This window comes from Ammodytes marinus (genome assembly GCF_949987685.1).
Source record: "Ammodytes marinus genome assembly, chromosome: 7".
In the NCBI taxonomy this organism is placed as follows: domain Eukaryota; kingdom Metazoa; phylum Chordata; class Actinopteri; order Uranoscopiformes; family Ammodytidae; genus Ammodytes; species Ammodytes marinus.
In genome coordinates this window covers 23,072,461-23,084,962 of record NC_137211.1, presented here as the reverse complement: position 1 = coordinate 23,084,962, position 12,502 = coordinate 23,072,461, and the positions used below count along the sequence as shown (strand labels likewise).

The following is a 12,502-nucleotide window of genomic DNA, read 5'->3' as shown; positions in this document are numbered from 1 at the left end:
AGTATTTTGCTCCAATTGTTCTACCTTGGTACTCAAAGTGAAGATAAACTCAATCAATGTGTTCTATTAATCGGTTTGAGAGCAGCAGAAGTAACTTGAGATAATAAAGGTAATAAACGTTAATACAAAGGTAAACAGTCCGTGCTTGCATGGCTATTGGCTACGTGACCGCTTTGTTTGTTTGTGTTGGCCGGTAGCAGCAGCAGCAGCCATGATGCTTCCATGAGCAAACAGATGCAGAAGAAGAAGGATGGAGGAGGGGAAAAGAGGAGGAGGCCAACAATGAGTCCATGACTCAGGCGCTTTGGGAGCTACTGATGATCCTGCATTAGAAGGGGGGGTGGGGGCTATATCACCTCTATCTGTCCCACGATCACAGATCCACAGCTGATACCCACCACCACAAAAGAGGCGACAATGGCAAGCGACCCACCCCCACACCACAACACCACCGCCACTCACAACAATGCCTGGCTAAAGCTCCTGGGAGCTGCCCTTCCACATGGCTGAGGCCAAGCCAGTGTGACCCCTCCACCACTACCCACCCACCCATCCCTGTCCCCAAAAAGAGTCAATGCAAAAATGGCAAAAGAAAAGCACAACAAAGAGGATTCCCAGGACCCAGCCAACCTTCCAAACAACAGAAAAAGAAGAAAAAACACCTAAAGTCCTTTCAGACGTCTTTGGACGCAGGCCGCCAAATGCTTGTTTTGAGAGCTGCGCCGCCATTATTTCAAACGTAGGAGTGTTTAATGATTAAATGCAACACCCTCACACGTAACATTTGGGCTTGAAGGAAAAGGTGAAGGCTCTCTGTGCTAAAGGTGATGGACCCACACAGTGGAAGCAACCTGCAGCGTCTTTACTGATGAACAAGATTTCTAGGGCAGGACTGAAGTAAATATTGTGGTGGGACAAAATGCAAGTCAAACCAGATGTGCAGCGTCAACTCAGTCAATATTGACGCAACATTTTCTGTTTCACATTTTGTGTCAACCGTGAGCAGAGACAAGCCAGATGGTGAAACACACTGTAGGCCAATGTTAGCCGAGGTTAATCCTCTTTTTCTTTTTTAGCAATGTAGATTACGCACGACATATATATAAATGTCATACATTGTATAGCTTAAAAATAGCATAGTTTCAGCTATGCATTGTTAACCCGGACATTTCTTCCATCAAGGGTGTGCAAAGTATAATTCAAATGGTATTTTCAGAATAATATATATGAAGAATAACGCTTTGTTAATTGGGTTGTTCTGCACCACTATCATTTTTAAGACATTGTTCAATTTGAATAAACATAACGCATAATGCTGTTGTGATTCTCTAAAATAAAAAAATCCATATCTCTCCACATCTCATCCACTTTTGCAAAGCTGCTGAGTTGACTTGGCAGCTGTTTTCCCGGAGGAATAGTGCCAGTTTAATCAGAAATAAGATTAGCACAGCTTATTATTAGCTTGAAAATCTCCCTGTATGGCTCGTCTGACGCTCCCTGTCCTTCTCAAACTTTCAGACGATTAAGGAGGCGGACGCCCTTGGGAGAAAAAAAAAAGTCCACCCGTGGATGGTTGTCCCACCGGTCTGAGATGGACTACTGGCTTCTTATATGACACTTTGGGTGGATTATGTGTTACACAGTGTCAGTGCAGCTGACAAGTCAGTGTGTGTGTGTGTGTGTGTGTGTGTGTGTGTGTGTGTGTGTGTGTGTGTGTGTGTGTGTGTGTGTGTGTGTGTGTGTGTGTGTGTGTGTGTGTGTGTGCACGTGTGTGTATTTGCACGCAACTCTGTCTGCTTCCGTATTCATTAGAAGACTAAGGAGGGAATGCGGGGGTGGGATGTGGGTGCTGTGTGGATGTCTGTGCTCATGCATTTGTGTACTTTGTAGTGTGTGTGTGTGTGTGTGTCTGTTGGAGGTGGGGGATCACTGTGGGAGACAGGCAGATGGGGATGGAAATGAGTAGGCAGTGAGCTCATGCTAATCTCCTCCTACAGCTCCTACAGCTGATCCAAGCACGCACACACACACACACACACACACACACACACGGCTGCAAATCATACCCTCAACCAGCCCCAAGCACAACCACACACCAAATGAGGCAGAGGATGCCTTTGCTAATAAAAAGTTCTCATTATTCTCGTGCACGTTTTTTTCGAGTTAAGCCCAAATCTTTCGACGAAACCCTGAAACACATGTGAGTGCACCTTCCATCACGCAAACATTCATTACATTGAATCACTTTGTCGGTGGATGTCAATTTGCCTGAAAGTAGTGTGTGTGTGTCAGTGTGTGTATGAGCCTAGCTGCCTTCGTCAGACAGCCCATCTGCCCCGTGGGAGTTGATGAGCGGCATGCGATTGGCCGCCTGCGCCTCGCCTTTATTTTGGGAGGGAAAGGTCATGTAATGCTGGCTGCTCTCTCAAACATATGGGTGCATAGGATGGGGAATGGGAGGGGGGGCACGCTGCTGAAATATACAAAAGGCTCTCCCTGGGCTGACGCAGCACAAAGTCAAAAAAGACCATCCCCCCATTCCACCTCGCAGTGAAAGCTGTTCTGGCTAGTGTTCGTGTTTCTAAACCCACATCTCCAAACACAACTAGTGCAGTTTGTATCCTGATGTTGGTTATCCCCAAACATTTACATGCACTTTAGATGATTATATCTGATTGGACCTCTTTTGCCATTATCAATCAGAAGGTTCACAGTCACAGCTTCGTCAAAGCTCTTAAAACACTGATGTGTGTTTTGGGGGATTTTTAATATCTGTAGCTTTTTTGGGGGGGGGGGGGGTAAAATAAGTGCTGATAGAAAATAGAGCAAGAGAATAGGATGATCTTTGCTTTCCTGAGTAAATCATGACCTAAATGGATATCAGATGCAATGCCTATCAAGCGTCGCCACAGTCAGACACTGCATCTTTCCCTACACTTATCAACAATATCACTTTTAAGCCATGTGATGGTGCAGTTCCAACCTCCACATCAAAACAGTCAGTTCGAATAACTACTCTCAGACATGACTTGGATGTTTATCATGCATGCAATCCATACAAAAATGGTGGGGGAGCCGCCCAATCCATCCAGACCCACACTGAAAGCTCACCAGATTAAAACAGCTGTGGCTTTCAGGTGGGCTGGTCAAAACCTAACCCTAACTCTAACCCTCTCTTGATATAGCTCAACCCTAAGCCTTAAGTCTTAAAATACAGTCCTTGCTGTGAAATGGCACTTAACACAATTGTCAAAACCTTTACCAAACTAAACAACTCTTCCACCTTAAAATCACCAAGATGCTCACTCCTAAATTGTCTTTTACTGTCTAACTGTGAATGACTGCGTAATAGCTTGAAGCATTCTGCCACTTCGCGAAGGAAAAAAATGCACATTAAGTGTGATGCTGCTGGCTTTACATCTGCAAAGAGGCTGCAGGGCAGGTTAAAGGAGGCGAAAGGTTAGCGGATGGTGCTAGGTATGTGTAGTTAAGACAATAGCAGGCAATACAGTGCCATGTGTGTCGATGAATATTTAAAAGACCCTCTCATTAAATAAACACACCGGATCTCACCGCCTACGGTAACCTGCTATCAATATTGAGTGCCTGGCAAAAAGAAAAAAATGACCCAGTCTGGTTCACAAGCCAGCAGTCAAGCCACCCATCTGAAAGAGTAAAGGCTTTCTCTTCCACGCAACACCTCGAGGTGGTCACCGAGTTCTTGCCTTCCATGCTGCTCTTGCAGTAATCCCAATGAGACTCTCTGAAGGTCCTCTTGAAGACTTAAGAATAGCCACTGCCAACCCAGTGCGCTTGTTGGTTTCACACTTTACAGGAGGGGAGGGGGCTATAAATATTCTGGGCCAGGATTTCAGCGAGTGGGAGGAAATACTTTTATTTCCAATGCATTGCACGCACCAGTTTCCCCTGACATGCTTGCACGCATGGTTGCCGCAGACGAAGACTTGCACTACTTGGTGGGAAACTATTTGTCCCTAAGTCTTCTCTGAATGGATGGCAGGTAGACGGGACAACAGCTCCAGTAGCTCCAGATAAGAGAAACCTTAGTTTGCCTTTGGTCTCCTTCTCCACACAAAGACTGACAGCCGGCCGCATCTCCATAAAGTCCTCACCAGGAAGCTCCATCCATTTGTCACATGAAGACACTGCTGATGGATGGACCCAGCCAGCGGGCCGTGGAGAGGCGGGGGATGGGAGTGCAGTCACGGGGGATGGAGGGCAGACAATGACTGGCAACAAGGGCTTGAACTTCCCCTTTTTTCTTGTTCTCCTCAGTCATTATCTCCTCCTGAATAAGACTGTTTGTTAAAGATATCTGTAATGTTGAGGTGTTTGTGTCCACTGAACTGATTTGGATCTCTAAGGGTCCACAATGCCACCTAGATTAATGATTGGTAAATTAAGTTTAGTTAATCATTAATTCATGATTTCAAAGATGTCCCCCGAGAGATGGTTAAACATGTTCTCTGAACTACATTGTGACAAATTCGTTTGCACCTTACGTATGAAATTGGGGTATCAGAAATTCTACTAAAAAATAATGGATAATAGTACTTTTATTATCATATTGTCAATACCATTTTTTGATAATCCATGGTACAGGCATATTTCAAGCTCCAATACCCAGCCCTAATTACGGGGGCCTAAAGCTCTTTGCCTGTCTATAAAGTCTTGTCTCATACAGAACATTTTAGCTTATCAAATTGCATTTTGACTGCTAAGAAAAACACACACCAGGTGGTCATGGTTCTGTCTTTCCAATCACAATCAACAACACACACACTGTTCTAGATGCTCTTATCCGTTGAGCACAATCAAGCAAACGAGTGGGAAAATCCCTTTTTGTTTGGTATAGAACTTAAAAGGCTTTGAAATGAACAGCTTCTGGCAGGGAAACATGTTGTATAAAAAGAATCACTGCGCTTAATTCGTTTTCCGCTGCTAATTCAATGGCAGCCTTTTGAATTTTTTTCCAGACAACATAACAAGCTATGTGACCTGTGATGCTCTACTACTTTCTCTCCGTGTTTCAAACATGTTTTATAGTTGCTTTCCTATCTGCAGTTGTGGTGGAAACAAAGGCAGAGTAAGACGTTAAAAGGCACATCAGAACTGCATCAACTTTTTTCATCTCACAAGAGAAATGTTTTCTCGCTAATCTTTTGTTCGAGGAGCCTTAGAGCAAAATCGCTTTTCACAGAGCCGGAAAAAAGGCGCAAAATCAACTTCATTTTTGCAGTAGATTTTTCTTGAATAAAATGTAAGAGCTTTGGGGAAGAGGCAGCATATGTGGAAAAGTAATTAGCAAAAGTTTCAGCACACAAAACCTAACTACTAATTAAACACCCTCTTTTTAATTGACTTTCATTTGCATACCATTCAGACTAAGAGCAATTACAGTGCAAATCATTAAAAAAGAAAGTGTTGTTTTTTTTACTTTGAATGCAAGCCTTGTCTTCAGGTCAACCCTAAGTGTATATAATTATAGCTTTATGTATGGCAAGATTACACAATTAATTTCAGAAGCAATTAGTCAGTGAACAATGCCAAGGTAGGACTTTCTGTGTCAGTCTGTTTAAATGAGCTCCAAAAGTGATGGGAGTTTTCAATCACTCTTGACAAAAAGACACTTGAATGTCAATGTGGCATTGATCTCTCTGATGCTCATGCCTCACAGCCTGGACTGACTGTCCTCCTTCAGAAAGCCCAGACTAGCAGCCTGGCCATGGCAGCAGAACTCATTATACAGGCGTAATTGAATTGGTGGCTTCCTCCCCTTTCAAAAAGCGCACAGGATAAATTCGAAATTCTGCTATCTGAAAGAGAACCATCAAAACCAGAAGAAAATGCAGCATTGGATTTCTTAAAAGCCCACTTCCTCACACCCACACGACAAGGGCAAAAAATTAAGCTATGCGGTAGACTTCTGCAAACTGTCAAGGTTTTTCCAAACATCCTTAAAAAAATGAGAATGGAAATATTCCCTCTGCAGCCATTGAAATGCACAGCTACCAGCTGTTGTCCTGTCCACCATGTGGACATGGCTGGCTGTCAGCAGGCTTAGCCAACACTGTGCCTTGCATACGAAACAGGACATGGGCCTATATCCCCTTGGGGACTTCACTTCCTCCCGAGCCCCCACCGCCAGTCCCTGCCCCACACCCCCCTGCCCTGAAACAAGCGGCCCCTTCAGCTGGAGGCCAGATATCCCAAGCAGCAGCGGGGTGGGGGTAGGTTGTGGAAGTAAAAGGGGAAGTTTCAGGTCCTGCACATAAGGAATGGCTGCCAAATTTCTTCTTTTTTTTAAGTGCAGTGCATTGGAACCGAATACTAAAACACCACAAATATAGGAACTTTTCTCTCCTTTTTCCATTTTCAGGGCTCAATAGTTCCGTGTTATAAACACTAGTCAGCTTCAGTTTCAGCTATTTCTACAGTGAGCCGCACAGTATAAAAGCATGGAAACAGCCTGCAGGAATGTGCTGGGTCAGTAACATAGCATATGTGGAGCATACACACAAATTGACTTCTACCCTGCTTTACTGTTCTGACTGGAGTTTTTGTATGCATGTGAGGGGTTTCGGTCAAGCACAGAAGAGTGTGTTCATATGCCAGTTGTGGAAAACATCTTCAACTCTTTGAAGGAGTGGCAGGTCTGGAATGTGAGCATATATACCAACTGCCTGTCTTCCTCTAATGAACGAGCATTCATTCGTAAAGAATAAATATAAACATTATGCACACTTCTATGACTTCAACAAAGAAAACTGCCCTATTGCCAAAACTGAGGGAGACTGAACAGGATCCTAGCTGTTCAGGAAGGTACCAAGAGAAGAAAAGGTCTGACGTAAACTCGCTGGTTTTGAACCAAGCATGAGTCAAACTCCAGCAGGCTCGACAGCCAGCACCCTCCTCCACCCTCCGTCCCCCTAATTCTCTTTCTCATATCTCCCTTAAACAGACGTATTGTGTAGAAATCACATCATCTTGAGGGCGAATTATAAAGTTAGAAACATACTAAATCTGCAGCCGCAATCCTTATCTAAACATCCTGATGCGGAAAGCCACTGATTATGTGTGCCACCCACATGTGTGCCAGCCAGAAACCAAAAAGACTCACAGCCAAGGGCTGGCATGAGTAACTGGGAGAAGTGTTCCACACCCAGCACATAAACTCATTTAAACAACCCGACCGTTCGTCGGGTTTGCTCGTTGCAGTTTACAATCAGCACTGTGGTTCACATCCTCTGCAATATAAATAGAGTGAACTTTTAATGCAAATTCACACACTTCTTCCACAAATATAGGTCTGCTGCAAAAAGGGGAAAGGCTGTCTTTTCAAAAAACGGTCTGTGTGTGTGCGTGTGTGTGCGTGTGCGTGTGTGTGTGTGTGTGTGTGTGTGTGTGTGTGTGTGTGTGTGTGTGTGTGTGTGTGTGTGTGTGTGTGTGTGTGTGTGTGTGTGTGTGTGTCTAAGAAGGAAGCTCTCAACAGAACGTCTGCGAGGAGGGAAGTGCAGCAATATCAGTTCCTGTCTGTCTGCCTGTGAGACTGCTGCTAATACTTCAGTAACGCCCTCATTAATATTCACTGAGCTGTCCGGTTCCTCCGCTGACAGCGTACGCAGACGATGGCATTTTCTCTCGTGTGCTGAGAGAGGTAGAAGGCAGCGCGACGACAACGCAGTCTAGCACTTTGCCTCACATCCTCCCGAGAAATGTTGTCAAAGAAGTGCCTCGGCTGTGCTGAAATGTGCTGACAAAGGGGGGAGCTCCGTTGAAATGAGTTTAGCAATATTCCTGAACTCCTACCCAGCATGTATTCCCCTCATTAGCGTTCCTCGAAAAAAACGGAACACTTGTGGAAAGAAAAGAGGAGTGGAATTAAAAAGCATGGGTAGCGGTTCAAATGAGCCTTGGGGCTTAACACTTGGGTGCCCAGTCGGCACTTATAAAAATAGAAGAGGCCCCTGCAAGTGGGGCTCCTTGAGGTGTGCCCACTCGAGTCTGAATGAAAGTGTGTGCCAAGAGTGGGTATTCACCATGCATGGCAGGACTTTGGCACTCTTTTGGGACTCTCAAGGGGGCGCCCCAATTTCTCTTTCTTTGGTAGATTCCAGCTGAAAGAAGCCTTCCTGCAGGACTGGAAGGAAGCTGCTAGTAAACACTTTTGCAGTTGCTTTCTGAGTCTGTTGCCCCCCACAAGTCCACTCTGGTTTCACTCAGATTGAAGTACGAAGTAAGGTAAGAGGCAGATGATGAGTGCCAGTGTGTGTGTGTGTGTGTGTGTGTGTGTGTGTGTGTGTGTGTGTGTGTGTGTGTGTGTGTGTGTGTGTGTGTGTGTGTGTGTGTGTGTGTGTGTGTGTGTGTGTGTGTGTCAGAGGTGGATGTTTGGGCCTGGGGTAGGTGGATGTTTGGGGTAGGGGATTTGGGGGGGGGGGGGGTTCTGATGTTTGCTGAATGCTCCCCTTTGTTGGGATCATATTATGTTTCCACCACAATACTTCTAAACCCTGCTTCATCAACTCCATTCATGTGTAACAGTTCATGCAAATGGCCACACTAGCCTTTTTTCTATGGGGGAGGTGGGGGATCCCTTTTATCAGTCTGCCACCCAACTACAGTTTCTCTCCAAACTCCCTGCCTGCCTGCACACCAAAGCACAGATTTAAATCCCCTTCTTCTTCTTCTTCTTCTTCTTACAGCCTTTTTACATTTTAGTGAGCCCCAAAAAGCAGAGCCAGGGGGGAGAAGCGTGGTGGAGAAGACCAGATGTCTCAACTATTTCATTTGGTCGGAAATTCTTGTATATGATCAGGAAAAAAACACAGGAAAACATGCAAGAGTGAGGCCGAATCTGCATGGACGCTCTAAATCGTATATTGTTCAAACATTGATTTTTTTGTTGTTGATCCGTCTCAAGTGAAATGAGAATCAGAAGACGTGTGGATGCAACCGGAGGGGGAAAAATTAAAAAGGGCTTAAACAACGGCGCCAATGATAGCACTGATTAAACCCACAGGACGCTAGACACATGACAGCCAGACAAACATTACAGGCATTAAATGTGACACACAAGGCTCCACTGGCACACAAACACAGTCATGCAGGCACACACTAAAAGTTCACTTTTATAATAGGTCCATGTCTGTTAACCAGTGTGTGTGTGTGTGTGTGTGTGTGTGTGTGTGTGTGTGTGTGTGTGTGTGTGTGTGTGTGTGTGTGTGTGTCATCATCATCATCATCTTCAACCGCTTATCCGAAACCAGGTCGCGGGTGTTATTTATTCAAGGATATGCCATTGAAAAAAATTTATGGGATGGGTTTCAGGAAGACTTGTTTCCTCACTAACGTCCCAATTCAGATTTAATGTGCACACTCCCCCTTCCACTGTTGTGTTCCCATTGAGCCATTTGTTGGTAAATGAGATTGTATTTACAGTACGGGCCAATAAAGAGGAGGCTGAGAGGTGTTTCACAGGCAAATAATGGCTTTATTGCCACCAGAGGCGTTCTGTTGTCACTGCTGGGTGAGGCCCAATTAGTGACAATATGTTAACGACGACCAAATACTGAGTGCTTCCACTACAGGAGATGGTCACTGACACTCAGATAAGACACACATTGTTGCACGATTATTACATCCATATGAATAGGTTCAGCACAAGAGGACTTTTTGGAAATAAGTGTGTGAGAATGAGAGAATTTTGCATGGATGTTTTTTGGTCCAAAGTTGATTTCCCTTATCAAGAACAATTGGGATTCCCAAGGCTGAGAATCCCAATTATGAAACCAATATCTTCAGCAGGCCCTCTAATTTTAAGGGCCACAAAGTTCCATCAAGGGGGCCACAGACACTATCAAGATCAACCTGCTACTAGTGCAATGTATTCAAAATAAACTTCTAAGCAAGCTCTGTTTTGTCAGAGGGCCAAGAGCAAGACACTAAACCAAAGATCAGAACGAGTTGCAATGCATGGACTGGACGTTGGGAAAGGGGCAACATAAAAACAAACCAGAACGTGCAAGAGTTTATCAATGCATAGGGAAAATAAGTTTTCCATGGTAAGGCAACTCACCCTGGACGATGCTTTCCTCTTGTACTTGTTGGCGAAGTCGAATTTCTCCTTGATCTCGTCCAGGAGCGGCTCCAGGCGGGCTTTCTCCTCTTTGCCCGTGTAATCCTGGCCCAGGAGGATGTACGCCCGCCAGTTGTTCGAGTCGAAGCCCCAGTGGCAAGTCCTGTTCTCCTGCGCCTTGTGGCTGTGCACCACGAACTTGTGCGTCGGGTACATGAGTCTGCAGTCCATGCACTGGATGCACGCTGCGTTGGGGCTCGTGTACAGCTCCGGCACGAACAAGCCCTTGCACTTGCCGAAGCACTCGTGGTAGACTTTGAAGCTCCTCTCGGTCAGCTCCAGCTCCAGCGAGCCTCCGCCGCCTATCTCCTTCTTGCAGCGCGGCGGGTAGACGCCTCCGTAGATCAGGGCGTTGCAGAGCCGCTCGGCGTCCGTCTTGGTGATGAGGCCGCAGGACGGCGCCGAGAAGGGCAGGATCCCCATGACTTTGAGGATCTCCAGCTGGTCCGCTGTGCACCGCGAGCAGTAGATGTGCAGCTCGTCGCACACCGAGTTGATCTGCTGCAGCGAGAAGTCCCGCAGCACCGTGTTGAGGATCTGCGGCAGGCAAAGGCGCTTCTCGCCGCCGACAACGAAGCACGAGATGGTCTCGGCTTCCAGCACAGTCTCGCACCTCTCCGTGGAGCGGTCCGACGGGATGAAGAGCGGGCCCGGTATCACCGGCGGCGGCAGATGCTGCAGCACCGCCGGCTGCTCCGGCTCCTTGCCGTCCTTCTTGAAGAGGAGCTCATGTTGCCACCGGGCAGAGAAAGCCGCCGGTCCTCCCAGCGAGCTCATAGAGCTGAGGTGAAACTGCTTGAGAGTTTGTTGCAGTCCCGGATGAGGCTGGAAGCTCTGCCGACTTACAGTCTCCATGTTTTTCCTGCAACTTTAGAAGCGTAAATCCTTAACGCCGTCGCTTGGGAATCGCGAGTAGTATCTATCCGTCCCTGAAACTGGTAAATCCACGGCGTCCCAGAAGTGAGCGAAATTGCGAAGCGCTTCATCAAACATCCAGTAAAAAGAAAAAAAGTCTCCAAGACGGCGAGTTTACAGTTTTATCCCCGTGACTAGGCTACTGAGTGAACACCGGCCAGTCGCTCCCTGCAGCGGGTCGCCGATTGTCCATATCTGAACAAGAAGAAAAAAAGCTGCTCTAAAAACTCCAGAGAAGCGAAAAGTTCCGTTTGTCGGGTTCCAAAGCGAAGGTGGCGAAAATGAAACGCGGGCGGGAGTTTAGAGTCGATACAGCTCGATAAAAAATCCTTATTTTAGGCTTTTTCTGCTGTCGAGGACTGCAGCAAACCCGGTCCGCCTGCCCCCGCAGTTTACTCTGACTGTATGGAGATGAGAAGTCTGAGAGCCAGCCTGCTCGCGCTCCCTCGCTCGCCCTCTCTCTCTCTCCACCCCTAGTCTGATCTCTCTCTCTCCCTCTCTTTCTCTCTCTCTCTCTCTCTCTCTCTCTCTCCCTCCCTCGCGCTCCGTCTAGCTCTCTCTCTCGCGCTCTCTCACGCGCCCCCCCTCCCTCTGTGTTTGTGTGTCTGGCTCAGTCATTGACTCCCAGCCAGGAATGTGAGTGACTCTGCAGGCAGGCTGGGCTCTTCCAGGAACAAGCCATCACCCCCTGCTGCCCTGCAGAGAGCGGAGTGGAGGAAAAGGGAAAGAGACGTGAAGGGAGTGCTGCGTTCAGGCCCTATGGGGAAAAGTAGCAAATGTCCACTTTAATCTTTCGTATAGGGAAAGTAGGCTATTAGGTAGGCTATATACGTATTTCCATTTAACGCCAAATAATTGTTCTATTCCAACATAATTAACAAGGGAATATTGTGCCTTTTACTCTAGGCTTTGCTACTATATTTCTCTGACATAGGCCTATAACATTTCATAGCATATAAGTAGACTAGGTTAAATATAGGTGTACATAATACGTATAGGCCTACGTTAAAATTGCTCCCTTTGACCAAGCTGCTACATTTAACCACCTACACATTGATAATATAACATTACTGTTGCACATGTAATACTATAATAATATTTAAAAATGCAATTTTGCTTATGAGTAGGCTACTTTTAATTGTGATATTACTAATATACTAATATTTTAGTGCTAAATACTTATGTTGCCTTCTTTTTCTTTGAAAGTAGGACTGTAATTGAATAGGCCTATACCATATTTTCCCACAATGCTTCTTTCCTTTTGCTAATATAGCCTACATCTTGTGCATTTATGTTCAAAGGCATAGCCTACTAATACTACAGTAATGCTTTTTTTCATTCTATGGGATACTTTTACTTAAGAAAAGCAGTTTTGTGAATACAGCCCAATATCAGAAGTAGTTATTTGCCTCAGTGGGCAGTACACACTAT

General features: G+C 45.8%; 1 protein-coding gene across 1 annotated transcript in view; it reads right to left on the bottom strand.

Annotated features, from left to right (window-relative positions):
• skia (v-ski avian sarcoma viral oncogene homolog a) overlaps nt 1-11,462 on the bottom strand; it is a 72,949-nt gene extending 61,487 nt beyond the window's left edge. The window contains exon 1 of the mRNA XM_080031520.1: nt 10,097-11,462. Within this exon, the coding sequence (XP_079887646.1) occupies nt 10,097-11,011 (915 nt within the window). The 5' untranslated portion in view covers nt 11,012-11,462. The remainder of the gene's footprint in view (nt 1-10,096) is intronic.
• Nucleotides 11,463-12,502: the final 1,040 nt, after the last annotated feature.